This window comes from Scophthalmus maximus, chromosome 2 (assembly GCF_022379125.1).
Source record: "Scophthalmus maximus strain ysfricsl-2021 chromosome 2, ASM2237912v1, whole genome shotgun sequence".
Lineage (NCBI taxonomy): Eukaryota > Metazoa > Chordata > Actinopteri > Pleuronectiformes > Scophthalmidae > Scophthalmus > Scophthalmus maximus.
This window is the reverse complement of record NC_061516.1, coordinates 7,227,945-7,242,349: the sequence shown is the minus strand read 5'-3', so window position 1 is coordinate 7,242,349 and position 14,405 is coordinate 7,227,945. Positions and strand designations below refer to the sequence as shown.

Here is a 14,405-nt window from a genome sequence, read left to right as displayed (position 1 = left end):
ACAGACTTGGTCCTTCTTGGTCGGTCCTGACACCAAAGTCATAATTAGAGTAAAACTGACTCAACAGGCTTCGGGGAAACCTGGGGGGCTATAAGCCTAGAGTTAGATGAGTATAAGGGATGGGGATGCTCTAGAAAAGAGAAAGGAGGGGAGTGGGCAGGAAAGTGAGAGCAGGAGAGTGGGCAGGAGAGTGGAGCGTAAATTGCCTGGCAGAATGTGGCATGAATGGAAGGTGTTGCTGATGAGTATTGATGATATCAGAAAGGTGCAGCCAAACATGCACAGATAGGGGACAGTAAAGACAGGCTGTAATGGATGTGGCAGACTCGAAAAAGTGGAGAATCTGGTAGGACTGCAGCACAGCGTATAGGTTTCTGGGTATTAAAAATTTAATGACTATCTTAGTGATTTACGACAACAAAAAAAGATGCTGAAACCCAGCCCCGTGGATGATGGATGTCTGGGGAACGCTAGAAGGAGACTGATGCAACCCTGGTGGACCCCTGGAGAGCGTGAATGGAAACCAGACCCTCATCCTCGATTGTGTATCCAGCTGGTGAGCAACAGTATACATATATATATATATTGTCTCAAAGCCAAAAGAACACACTGATCGTTGGACTGGACAGATGTAAAGAATGATTTAGAATGTTCATGAAACTTCATTCCAACGTCAAAACATTCAGCTCAATTAGGACATTCCGGATTGTATTTAACGTTTAATAAGTAATTTCACACTAACTACCCATTTCCCACTTTTCCTGTAATCTGTATACTCCTTTAGCTTTTTCATTCAAATTCAAGACAGCAATCCAGTTTAGCGTCAGCCCTTCAGCAGCCAGCATTAACACTCACCCTTGCCTTTTCTAGTTGTGGTTCCTTATCCCTAAGTTGCGCTGACTTTGGTTTTATTAGGGTGTAGTAAGACAACCTTAGGAAAAGCGGCGAAATCGTCCTGAAAAGTGCTGGTTCAAATGATACATCACTTTAGGATCGTGAAGAAAGAGAGAAAGCTAAAGACATCCATTCCCATTATCCTCCTTTTAGACGTCCCTTTGTGAGATGTCCTTGTCTGATACAATTTTTTAGTTGTGACCAAATACCTTTCATCACAGCTGCGGGCATTGTAGTGTTGTTGGGTCAAAGTCTGAAGCAATTAAACAGAGAGAGAAGAGGTAGTTTGCTCCAACTTGCAGTGATGACCAAGTGATCCAAAAAGAAGGAAACATGCAGAATAAAAGCAGAATACAACTGGTTCTTTCATGCGGAGGAGACTGCAGAAGGATTAAGCAGGGTCGGCGACAGGGGGTTGCTTGGTCTTGCTATAGCAATAGCAGATATAGCAGAATTGACCTAGCAACACCTAGGATTTTGCCATGAAAACTAAAAAAATGTTTTTATAACAAACACATTTTAAATAATTTGGATCATTTATTAAATAATTATTTTCATTGACGAATATATCTGTAACAAAAAACCCAAGTGGAAGTCCCGCCACAGCCTGTCAGGGGTCCTGCCAAGAGGAAATGGCCTTGGATGTAAACAAGCTGGCATTTGACACAATTAGCTCTAAGTTCAGGGGGGTAATTGAAAATTTAAAAACTGTCACATAGAAACTACAAAGCAACGGCAGTGAAAAAAATCCTGGCGCCGCCCATGGAATTGAGGCATATGAAGAGAAAAAAAATTCACTAGTCAATTCACAAGTAGTTTACTTGAACCTAATACTGCATGGTTTAACTGATGTTTTTACAACATCTATTCACTGTTGCAGGGAAGTGATGCCCGTTTGAAGCCAACTGCTCAAAACTCAGAAACTCTCCACTCCAGATACACAGACCCGTGGAAGCCGGTTCAGTGGGAGCAGTTGCTTGCTTTGCTCTGAATTATTTAATGTGGCTTATTTCTCCTAAAACTTTCATCTTTTTTAAGAAAAGAAAAAAACCTGGGTGTTGTGTGCGGCTTGTGATTTGAAAGAACACAAGAATATCGGAGTTCCTTAGTGTTTTCATGTTTCTTATGGCTCACATATTTCTTGCTTCAGGCGGATAGTTTCCTAACAAGTTTTAACCCAAAGAATGAGCAGTTTGTGGTAAAAGCAAAACACTTATCATTGGTGTCTCTTCGGGAATCGGTGGAAGTATTGCAGATGTGAGACAATTTCTCTACTGAATAACAGACACCGCGGAGCACGGCTCTCTCAAAAGGCTGCAATTAAGGATAGGCCTTTGTTTTACTTCTTTCGACTTGAGAACAGCCATTCAATCAAAAAAAACCTGCATATCACCACCAAACATTTCAAGGAACTGCAGTAATACTGTAGAAGTGCTGAGTGCATTTAGGATTTAACGAGAGCTGGAAATAATACATACCTGCTTATGAGAGGCGAGTGCTCCTCATCACAAATTGAAATTCATAAGACACGAATCAAAGTGACGTGTGCTTTTGAGGTTACAGTGGCCTCAAATGTGGATATGTTTCCATTTGTGTCTCATAAATAAATACTCTACTTCGCGAATTGATATCATAGATCCAGAACGCAAGGAAATTAATGATTCCCTTCTATCAGTGATGTGGACAGGCGTCGGTGAAAATGGGACTTCTAAGTGAAGCACTGGAGGCAGATGTGACGGACAAACAAGGAAGTCACAGCATTGCGAAAGCAGGAAAACAAACAACAAACTTTCACACGTTTTGTGTACAATCCAGGTGTGCACTTCTCAGGTGTAACGTTGTGCAATAAACCAATAAATGATGCGGGCATCATGATAAAAAAAATATATATATTCTTCTCCGGGTACAAAAGCCCCAAAGATACCCCATTCTTATGGTTGTGCAGTCTTTCTTAACTGTATTGGATAAACTATATACTGTCATGAGCTACTCAGAGGATGTGCTATTGATCTGTAGATTATTTGTTTTTTTTCTTTATTTTTAAGCCTATGAAATGTCAATCAATTGATAATTAGAGAATCAGGTGATCCTTCACAGATTCCCAGAGGCACGATTTAACAATATATCAAATGTCTGTTGCCAACCATAATTCAAAACCCATGAAATGTGATACAATTTGGAGAAGTGGAGTAGAAAGTTGGACCAGACATTTCAAAAAGTGCTTAAAAAGTAAAAATGATGAATCCATTTTGGTTAAAAGTTTGAAATGATGTTATGTTTGATTTGATACTTGTAATTTGAATTCCCTTTTTTTTTTTAAATATCCAATTAAATATCTCAAAGAGGCCATACAGGCCATGTATTTTGTCCTAAAACTCCCGGAGAACAACGCTAATTCATCCTTGAGCAAAGTTTCCCCATTACTGGTTATTACAGCCATGAAATCCAAAGCGGAGCTGTGGAGCTGTGTCCTGTGGGAAGTGAGCTTCAATGGGGAAGAGTTTGTAGTGACGCCTTCGCCCCAGCATGTACGATCTCTAGGGCCAAACTGACAGTAGGACAAGTTGCTGACCCTGGATTTGATGCATGTGCCTTTTCACACACACTCACGCTAAGCCTGGGCGATATGGAAAAAAAACAACTTTGACTATAATTTTTGTTCATATTGATCGATATGGATATATATCACAATATAAATCAAATCACTATTTCTGTCAAGCTTAAAGGTTGTGAGATGTGGAGATATCATAATATTTAAACCAAAGTTCATTTTGGTTTAAACATTACTAACTTGACAAGGCTGTAACTCTATTCCAGCCACACGATTGGTTCGGCTCGGCGCTATTCTCATTGTCATTGGCTGTTCGTGCTGTCTGTCAAAACATGGATGGAATCAGTTCAATCGAAGTGATATCGACCGTGTCTTATATTTCTATCGAGGAAAAAGTTATTTTCGCGATAATTGTCTTTATTGTCGTATCGCCCAGCTCGCGCTCACTAAAATCCGTTGACAGGGCGATCACGTGATACGAAAAGCTGCTGTTGCAATGAAGTCAAACCCTTTCATCCCATCCCTGAAGGGAGGCGCTCTGATGGCCCAGGCGGACAATTCATCTCACCCTTCTTCGAGAGACGGGCGAGGATTCTGGTGTGATTGCACCGTCACCCTGACAGGCCAGCCGTCACTCGGCTCTCCGTGCTCTGGTTCGAGAGGCTAAGACATCACCTCGGCCATCTCTGCCGCTGAGCTGTCCACCTGGGCGAGGGGGCCACGGGGAGGACAGATCATAAAGGGCCCGTCGGTGATACAGCAGCCCAGTTGTGATAATCACCTGTCTACTCCTCCTCATCAGTCGAGGTCCAACCGAACAATGTTGCAAAACTCAACCTACAAGACGTAGTGCCTGTTCCCATAAGAAAAGAGGTTATTAGTTTGTTCTTCAAAAAAGGCAGTAGGTGCTGCCAGTCCAGACAAGGTGCCATTATACCACTGAAGAAGAAGAGAACGCAAGTGTATGATGTAATTAAAAGAGCGCCGATTAAACCCCAAACGAAAGGACACGTGAGCGTTTTAAAGTGATAGGAAGCTTGGTGATTATTTTCTTTTTCAAATTTCCACTTTTTTACATGCTTAAAAAGCAGCTCCACTGTCAATAGGTCTGAGCAGTAGGGTTTGCTCTCTTTGGGGACAATGGTTCGAGGGAAAACCCAAATGGAGAGAGTTTTGTCTGCTGCTATTGTCCTGGGTGTTATTCATGACTATGCTGACTGTGCAGTTCCAGGTCCAAAACCGAACGATGGAGCTCACAGGCTCAGAGACACTCCGCAGCTCCACTGTTCCAATAAACACAACTGGCCATCGTCACGTGTCAGGCCCCGGGAAAGGCCGCCGTCCTTATCGCTTCGCTCCTGACTCCGGCCGCTCGTGACACCGGCATGGCGGCAGTGAAACCCGGAGAGGAGAGTGACGGCGATGCTCAGCACCGGCAGGTTCGACATAAACGACTGTTGACACCGTGCGTCCCGGAGGCGGTCGTCTGCGGCCCTCCACAGGTCCACCAGGGAGTCGGCAGTGCGTAAGAGATGGGGCATTCCGAAGTGGTAGAAGATCAGCGCAAGAATATGCGACGTAAACTCAATAAACATACAGCAGGGGAAATATATGCAGCGCTCTAAAAATAATCCTCATCTGAAAGCATGTCTTCATCTTTCTTCTTTTTTTCCCCTTTTTTTTTTACAAACAGATCTTTGAACTGAGAATAATTGCACAAATTTGAACAACCGTTCATTGCTCAGGGCCTGCTTTGTATGTGTGAGCGTAAAAATATTCATATGCATTCAAATAAAACACATCATTCCTCATTTGTTGATCGACAATGAATCCGAATGATTCATGCGGGTCGTTTTGTATTTCCCAGACATACGTTGCTGAAGTGCGAAGCAAAGCTGCTTGTGCATTTCACAAGACAAATTGCTAATTTGCTCATCAGAATGACTATTTTCAATATCGGTGTAAAACAGGATTACTAATGCTGATGTACATTGATGCATGCCGAGCAGGGCGTTGCAACCTCCACGTGCTCAAACTAACACGGCAGTAAAAAAACAGCTGGCCCCCGCTGCCCAAGCAGCCAACAGGGATGCAGCGGCTCTATTGATTGACAACAGGAATCAATGTCCTTTGGCTCCAGACCTGTGAATAACAATAACAGCACCAGTATGTCGACGTATTGCCTCACTCGAGTTACGCAGCGGCGGCACCACTCCGCTTGGTGCTTAGCGCCACGAGTCATTAAACGACACACAAACACACACACACACACACACACACACACACACGCTCGGCCGCGTTGTAGCACCGGGCACATCGCTCAACCTCCGACCTTTCGGCTAATTACAATCAACTCATTTATTACAACTGCCACGTCGATGCGAATGCCGGCAGCAGGTCCAGCCAATCCGAAATCAATCACTGTATTCGCACAGAATCCCAGATGGTCAGAATATAAATAGTATCGCATGTACCAAGGAAATGCCTCTTTTACAGAAGCATATCGCTGCCTTGGCAGAAAAAGGACAAAAGGATCAGCGTCACATTAAATCCCCCGGATCTTCTTTTCTCATTCTCATGTGGCAGCAATATGCTTCTTGCTAAAGATATGTGCATGGTCCACGCACACATACTATAATGGCAGAAAATGTACTTCTTGTCCCTCCGCGTGTCACTGATAAAAATAACATTGCCACAAAAGCCGCGGTGAATGATTCTGCGAAAGTACCGGTTGCCAGTGGCTTTCTTCATGTGCAAACGATACTTCTTTTTGTTCCCTTCACTGTCAATGATAACACAGCCCTGTAAAAAAAAACAACATGAAATTACACCCTGGCAATTTTGCAGCTACAGAAAATCTCTCAGACGCAACAATTGTTCATTATAAATATGTGTGAATTGGCTGAGAGCCCTTCTTTTTTTTTTTTTTTTTGTGCCATCCTGATCTGGGACACAAAAGCTTCCTGGGCCAGGCAGGAATTCAACGTGTGAATTCATGTTTGAGTCTCCCTTGGTCGGGGGCAGTAGTTGAGTTGTGAATGTTGTACTTCTGGTGACTTGGTAGTAATCTGGGCCTCGGTGAAGTGCAGCAACGCAACATACTCTTTTCCAGTGTATGACACATGCGCAGCAATTTCATCCATTAAAATGTTAGAATTAAAACAAGGCCAATGTCAGCCTGTGCAGTCGTCACATTATGTTGATCCAATCAGAGGTTCACGCCACAGCCGGACTCCTCTCTGAGGCTTCCTGCCTGAGTCCCCCCCCCACCCCCGCCGCTGCCCTGACGAGCCTCTGCTTCACTCTCCGGGCGACGGGGGAGTTGAGAGAGGGCCGCTCTCAGGCGAGGCAGTGGGTCCTCGGGGCGAGGCTAGCTGTCAAATGTGTGGACAATGTTATCGTCATCCCAGTAACACGGGCCTGATTCCCACCCGCCGACGCCGACAAGCAGGATGAGAACGTCCTTTGATTTCTCTGGTGCTCTCAACGCCATCCAGCCCCCCGTCCCGCTCGGGGAGAAGCTCAAAGCGATGCAGGTGGATAGCTTGGTTTCCTGGATTATGGACTGACTAGCTCGCTGACAGGCAAGCAGTTCATCCTCCTCCAGGACAGTGTGTTGAATACACTGTGAAGCGGCGGGGGCGCCCCAGAGAGTAACTGCATTGTCAGCTTTGGAGTTCGCTGCCGACACCGCTCTCCTTTTAAGATTCAACCTTTGGTCACGGCAACTCCACAAGTGCTTTGAAGACTCCTCCACTATGGGCGCATAGATGCGGGCAAGGAGAGGGGAACTCTGAGGCTGCTCCTGCGAACCCACGGGGGGCCGGCACAGGCAGCTCCACATCAGCATGGCAAAGGCGTGGACTTCAGTGGATTCCAGCCTGTCACCGTCTGGAGTGAAATGGATGCTCTCAGAGGATCCAGCTGATTGCTTAACTAGTTCAACTCACACATTTGTACGGGCTGAGGCAGAAATAAGCCGCGCAGAGCACACACGGGAGAGAGAAGTAGAGCCGAACCCATCTCCACCTTGGACGACATGACGCGCCACACCTCCCGCGTGGTGACCCCGGTGCCGCTCCTGCAGAAGGAATCATTCGCCTTCCGCCACATCTGCGCGAGGTGTGACGCCAGCCGAACGTTTTAGCTGCTCGTCGTTGTCAACGGGCATCAGACTGTACAGCAACTCTTCTACAAACACATCCAATGTGAGCAGGCGCGCAGCCAGCTGAACTCTACTGCCCCGCTCTGACAGCTGGAGGTACTGAATGCACCAGGCACACACATCGGTGGTACAGATTCACATGTCTGCTCACATTGCTAGATCATAGACTGTCATTAACATCCGTAACAGTATTCGTTGGTATTGATTCTGATATTTGTTCATCATTCCAATTATCACAGCAGTTTTCTGGTCACTCGAACGCAATGAGCGACTGTGATGATAATGGAAATAATGCTTTTAACATTTTGCATTATGTACTAGATTCAACCGAAATGAATTGAACGTTTGAACGTGATACCAAAGTGTACAGTGTGTTTGGACACTGTAAGGCTGTGAGTGTGTGAGTGTGTGTGTGTGTGTGTGTGTGTGGGGGGGGGGGGGGGTATTACACATCATTTCAGGGAGTCTGGATTTATAGCACCACACTCTGTCTAATAAATATACAAATAAATAAAACCCCAAAAGCAAATATAAAACTAAAAACAATACATTGGAGAATAAAAATGCCTGGGCGGAAATATTATACACAGAAAATTATTGATATGACAAAGGCCACTGTAAAATCATGAACCAATCCCAATTCAAATAACATGGAAACAATAAATATGATAAATAATAAGAATTTTTAAAAGTAAACAGGGATTTATCTGATAAAAACGTACGCGTGCACAGTACACTCTATGTTCCAAAAACATTTCATCCAAGTGTGGTGAAAAACGGCGCGCACAGCCCTGAAAAAATAAAATAAAAAAATGAAAAGTCATGATTGCATTTGTATTACAAACTCAAATCGATGCGCGCACACACACAACCCGCTCCTGACGCAGGAGTCGAGACTCTCAGCTCTGTGCATCCTCGACAAGACATTAACCCACCGGATCAATAACATTCAAGGGCGATGAGCAGCGCAGGCTTGACGCGCGGCGCGCGCAATCAGCAATGCTCAATTAGGAACTCGCGCGCACATTCATGTTCCATGTTCGGCTGTGGGACACGATGACCTTTAGGAACTCCTGGACCGCTCCACTCCACTGGCTTTTTGGGACCCAGTCGGTCCTCATGGCGCACAGGAGGCGAGCATCAGAGCAGCTGTGATGGAATAAGACTCAGACACTTACTTTAAGACGGCGCTGTCCCCCTGTCTGACGGTTATGTTGTCCTTTAATACCGAATCCCCGCTGCGCGCCGGAACTCCTGCAGGTACAAGGAATAACAATTTAAGTCCGAGGAGGAGCAGGCTTTTCCCCGGCGCCGCCAAATGGCCACAAATTCCCATGTTGTTGTTTTCTTTTTCCTTTCACTGCGCAACTTCCAGGAAAACTTGAACCGTCCTGTATTCCCCCCCACCCTCCCTCCCTCGTGCGTTTGCGCCTCGAGGTGCGCACCGCAAATTCCACTCCGCAAAACAAAGATGCCAAGATTGCGAGCGACTGCGGTCGACCCGGGTTTTTCGCTGCGAGCAAACAGGCTTGTTATGAAATACGGTGCGCGTCGGCAAACGCAGGGGAGGAGGACGAGGCGGAGGATGAGGAGGAGGATGAGGGAGGAGGAGGGGGAAGTGTCTTTCCTCCCGCCAGCCGCTCTAGGAAACTGACTCCGGAGGAGGAGAGAGAAGCGCCGCGTTTCGCAGACAACTGCGCACCGTCCCCGTCCGCGTTCAGACGCTCCGCGCCGTGAAATGGATGCTCCGGCAGAGGCGCATCACTTTCCCTTCCCTCCCCGCGGTCTTTCTCCTTTCTTTTAGCCCCGAGCACTTGGGAGGAAGAGGCTGAATCCAACCCAGTGTATCTTCCTTCTTTTCTCGTCAAGTAGACTAGTGTACAATTCCGGAAGCCCCCCCTCCCCTCCTCTCCTCTCCATCTCTCTCTTTCTCCATTCTCTCTCGCTCTCTCTCTTTTAATGGTCAGGTAGCATCACTCTCCTGAACCACGAGGACCGAGGACCGTATGGTTGCAGCCACAGGGGTTTGATGGCATGGGTCCATGCAGGGACCCGTGTGTGTGTGTGTGTGTGTGTGTGTGTTGGGTAACCCTATTTGGGACATTTTAGGCAGCACCCATGCACCAGAGAGGATCATGGGTGCTGGTTTAGTTTCCAGTAGCTTTCGTCTGCAAAGGCAAACAAAGGATGGTGAGACCTGTGACGAAAACATCAACTGTCGCACTAATTGGGATCAAATGTTGAGCAGTATATATATATATATATATATAGGTATATATGGTATATATATATATATATATATACTAGACAGTATATATACATATGTATGGAAGCTGGGTCAACTGCTTGTAAGGCAGCTATGCTCACCACCACGCCATAATCGCCACAGGAATAACAATTTAAGTCCGAGGGAGACCAGACTGCAAAAACAAACAAAAAATGTCCATCATCTAATGAGCATGTATTCAGATATTCAGATACTAACATCAACTGTGGTACTGTGGAAAATGTTGTCATACATTCAAATCAAGTTGATTATTGGAGTTTGCGCAAAAAATGTTTTAATTTTAAACTATTGAAGCTAAACCTTTGAACCTGGAAGTCTTCTGCTCTATAGTCGTGATCTGTTTTTGTAAAAGTGAAATATCTGTCGCTATTTCTTACTCTTCTCAAAGGCTGCTGGGTTCCTCGGGACTCGCTCTTGTAAAGTGTCATACGTTTTGTTTTTGTGCAGATTTGGTTGGTAGATGATGGGTAATTAATCCGACATTGTCAGCACACGTTCCATACAAGTAGGTAAGAACCCCCCCCCTCCCCACATCTGTATGCAGGAGGAGATGATGGCTACTCGGGAGGAGAGTGACACTTTGCTGCACGTCTAGCAGCAGCACTGGTGACAGCTTCTGAGTCTCATGAGAAGATTGAACAAGATAATTTCTCTACCTTAGCATCAATTTGGCACGCCGGTAAGATTTTGGACAGGTGGCGATGAATGACGACGCTCTGACAGCTCTGGATGTCATCAACGGGGGGGGGCGCGAGGAGACACGTGGCATTGTTCAAATGTTTTGCGCGAGTGAGAAAGTAGTGACGGCTCGTGTTCGCGGGCGACAGTTCGCGTGCTGTTGTGTGTTCATCAGTCTTCCCCTCACGCGCAACTGACTTCACAATAAAAGCCTTTCGCCCTCAAAGGACCGACGCACCGAGTGCACTGAATGCTACAGTGAGAAAAAGATTGATCCTTTAGCAGGCGGTTTTTATTGCTCACTTTCTGGTAGTTGCAACGGGAGGGACAAAATTAACCACAATGGAAGTGGACCTTCAGGTAACATTAAACAAAAATAGCATTTTCACTATTTTAAGGCGGCAGCTGAACTCCATCATACTCCTGGTTCCCATTCCAGCAAATATGCTGTACCGTATTCAGCAAAAGCCTGAAACACACGGATCAGAACCCCGTCCCCTTTACCAGACCGTTCCCTTCATTTGTGGGTTTTTACAATGGTGGAATTATGTTGATGTCTTGTGTTGCAGAAATTGGGCAGAGATAAGACTCAATTAACGTTGTATCTGCCCGGGACGCAGCACAAGTCCTGACTATGTGCACATCTTAATGATTTTTAAATTAAAACCTCTCCCTGACCTCAGCAAAATCTAGGATATGTGGTCTTAATTAGAGTCAAGGGTACGGCGAGCTGGGTGTGGGATGAGGCTCAATTAGAGCTGCAACATTTGGTCACATGACATCATTTCAACACCTTGGTGGCTTCTGCTGTCGATGCCCTGCTAGCATAAAGGGGTTTTGATAACAACACCATCGCGTTCTGAGGATAAAATGAGACTGCGATCCATTTCAATCCGTGTCATGTGGGCATTATGTCTTTGACCCCCGTTGTTATACTTTACAGCGGGTCAGGTACGGCCGATGACCTTGCCAAAGCTCCACCTCGAGCGAGGGTGCCAAGTATGCAGAGATGACAAATTAGAATGCCATTGTTTGTTGCGCGGCCCACATGAATCACTCTTGATGTATCACACCAGCGCCGTCAGAGCGAGAGGAAGAGGGCGGGGGGGAAAAAAGGTAAATTATGCAGCTTGGATCAAGTAGCCACGGTCTAAAATATGGGCTGGACGTATTGATTTGAACATGCTCAAGTGAACAAAGCCATTTCACTTTAAATCAACGTCTTCCTGATTGGTTTTTAGCCACAAACAGTCCGGTTCTTCCCGGCAGATTGTGTTTCTCATTTATTTCACTTATACATGCAATGACATTCACGTAATTTCCTGCTGCGACGCATTAACGCCGGACCCTGGCTGCTTTATTCAAACAACCCATGCTAATTTTCATTCATATCATGCAAGGGCGGGCGGGCAGAGCTCGCCGACAATGGGTCCGGCGTCTGACCCAAGCAAAGCTAATGCCCAAGCAGAAACATGGGTGGACTAAATAAGGAGCGCTCACGCAGTGGACTCGTGGAGTCGTGTGCAGCAGCTCAGATTGTCCAGGAACAAGAACACAGTCAACGCAACTTACACGACGATCTGAGGTCGGGCCAGCGACGTTTTCTGATATGTTTTGTGAAAGAAGTTGGCTAATGTATTCAGGTAACTGATGAGTTGTGTGTGTGTGTGTGTGTGTGTGTGTGTGAGTCAGTCACAGCAAGACCCCCTACTCCGGAAAAAGAGGAGAATGTTGGCCGATGTTTTTTAAATGGACGAAAACAAACAAACAAAGAAAATGTTAGAAGTTGAGAATAATTTGATTGTCCCTGGTTCTTTGGAAATTCCGTTCATGAAATTGAAATTTTCAACAGTAAATAGATACATGTGAGAGAAACCCAAACCACAGTGCAACATTTGACATGTCCTTTTTCCACTTGATTCTTTATTTTATTTTGACTATTTTTGACCGCGTTAATGCATTTGTCAAACTCTTTCATACGGTGTTTGCTTATTTATTTCCTATTTTAAAATCCAAACAATCCCTTTAACTGTTATCACCCTACATGTCCACCGTATCAGTCATTGCATTGCAGTGTCACTTACCTGGACAGCACAATTAAAGTTGTTAATCAAAAATTAAATTGTTTTGCACTTTTTCCATACTGTACGCTCATATGAATAGTTTGTCTCACTCACTACCTGATGGATTCTGCTGTCTCTTGTGAAGCACCTGTGAGCAGTTTCTTTTTTTTTGTGACTCAGGTGAGGAGTGGGTCGTCCGCTAACCAGCACGTCGACCGTTCCATCCCTAGGTCCTCCGGTTCATATGCTGAAGTCAAGCAAGACACTGATGGTGTGTGGTAGAAAAACAGTGCTGTGTATAGAAGCATTATATAAAAATAGTTTGTGAATAGGTGAATGTGACCTGTACTGAAAAAGCACTCTGGGCAGTTGATAAAACTAGAAAAGCTCAGTATAAATACAGTCCTTCTTTCTTTTCTTTTTTAAATTTCAGATGTTTTTTCGCTGACATCAAGTCAACCGACACTGTTGGTTCAGCCGAAGGAGTTGGAAGGTGCAGAAGAAGAACAACCCTGTCCTCACGCCTCCTCCCTCCTCAGACTTTGTCAGCGACTTTGAATGTTGATGAATTCTGGAGCAACAGTTTAAATCAATAGCAAACCTGCATGTTCTCATTAAAAACACTTCACAATAATTTCCATAGCTGCTAATGTAAAAAACAAAAGAACAATTTCTTGTACTATTATGTATTACAAGCTAATTACTGGCAATTTAGTTACCAGGTAACTTCTGCAATTCGAATAAAATACAAGATAATATTGTAAACTAGATTAAAATTAATTTGAAAAAGTGAAATGCTGTAATTTAGATTGAAAAAAAAACCCATAATACACTGTAATTAAGTATACAGTGATCAACAGCAATATTACAAAATTTCATTGGCAACTTACTTTTGCCAGGCATTTAGTCTTAATTGTCTAAAGTCAGTTTTTAGTTGTTTTTACAGTGCACATTTGGAGAGCACAATCTGTAACTCATTTGAAACGAATAACGACGTCTCTGCTAATGCAGCGGGATGTGTTGCAAATTCCGCAAGTGAAATGGCGTGAATTATTTAAAATGCTGGTACCTTTAAATGATTCAAATGTTCAGACGCTGTGCGTTATCAACAGGTGTAATATTCACTGTGCTGCCAGCAGTCTCGCTGATGCAACATCGGCGGCTCCTCCGCCGACCTCCGTGTGACATTTTGTTGGCGCGTGTGTCGGATTTAAGTGTGCGCACGAAGACCCACTGATATGGCAAATACTAGAGGGGATCTTTAGAACGATTTTTATGTTTTCTCTCTCTCTCTTTCTTCCAATCTGTCAATATTCCAAACAATTTTTAAAACTATACTGCATATGGACCACAAGTAAAAAACTAAAAAACTGCCTGAAGGTCAAAGCTAAATCCCCCTGCATTAAGGTATCCAGTTTATACAAGAGCCTAGGATGTATGAAAGGCATCAACAATCAGTGTGTGTGTGTGTGTGTGCGTGCGTGCGTGCGTGCGTGCGTGTTTCTACAGCAATTATGTCCCATTTACACTCAATACAAAAGAGAATGAATTCATTGGCACACTTTGTCTTAACAGTGTCATGTGTATGGATGTAAAGAATCTCCCGATGCCGTTCATCTGATCTACTTCAAACCTGGTAGGTGCGTTGGTGGTAAATTTGTTGCAATTTTGACACAAATCATCTTTCGCATCAACACATTCTGAATAAAGAGGCCAAAAGTGCCCCGGGACTCTTCAACGGAGGTGACGCCATCAATCACGACAAAG

General features: G+C 44.7%; 1 protein-coding gene across 2 annotated transcripts in view; it reads right to left on the bottom strand.

Annotated features, from left to right (window-relative positions):
- opcml (opioid binding protein/cell adhesion molecule-like) overlaps window positions 1-14,405 on the bottom strand; it is a 257,691-nt gene that overhangs the window by 140,129 nt on the left and 103,157 nt on the right. The window contains exon 2 of one of the 2 annotated variants that reach the window (XM_035626940.2): window positions 8,789-8,864. In XM_035626940.2, coding sequence (XP_035482833.2) covers window positions 8,789-8,864 — 76 coding nt within the window. Of the gene's footprint in view, window positions 1-8,788; window positions 9,542-14,405 lie in introns of those variants that run through there. The other variant, XM_047330590.1, reaches the window with a different exon arrangement.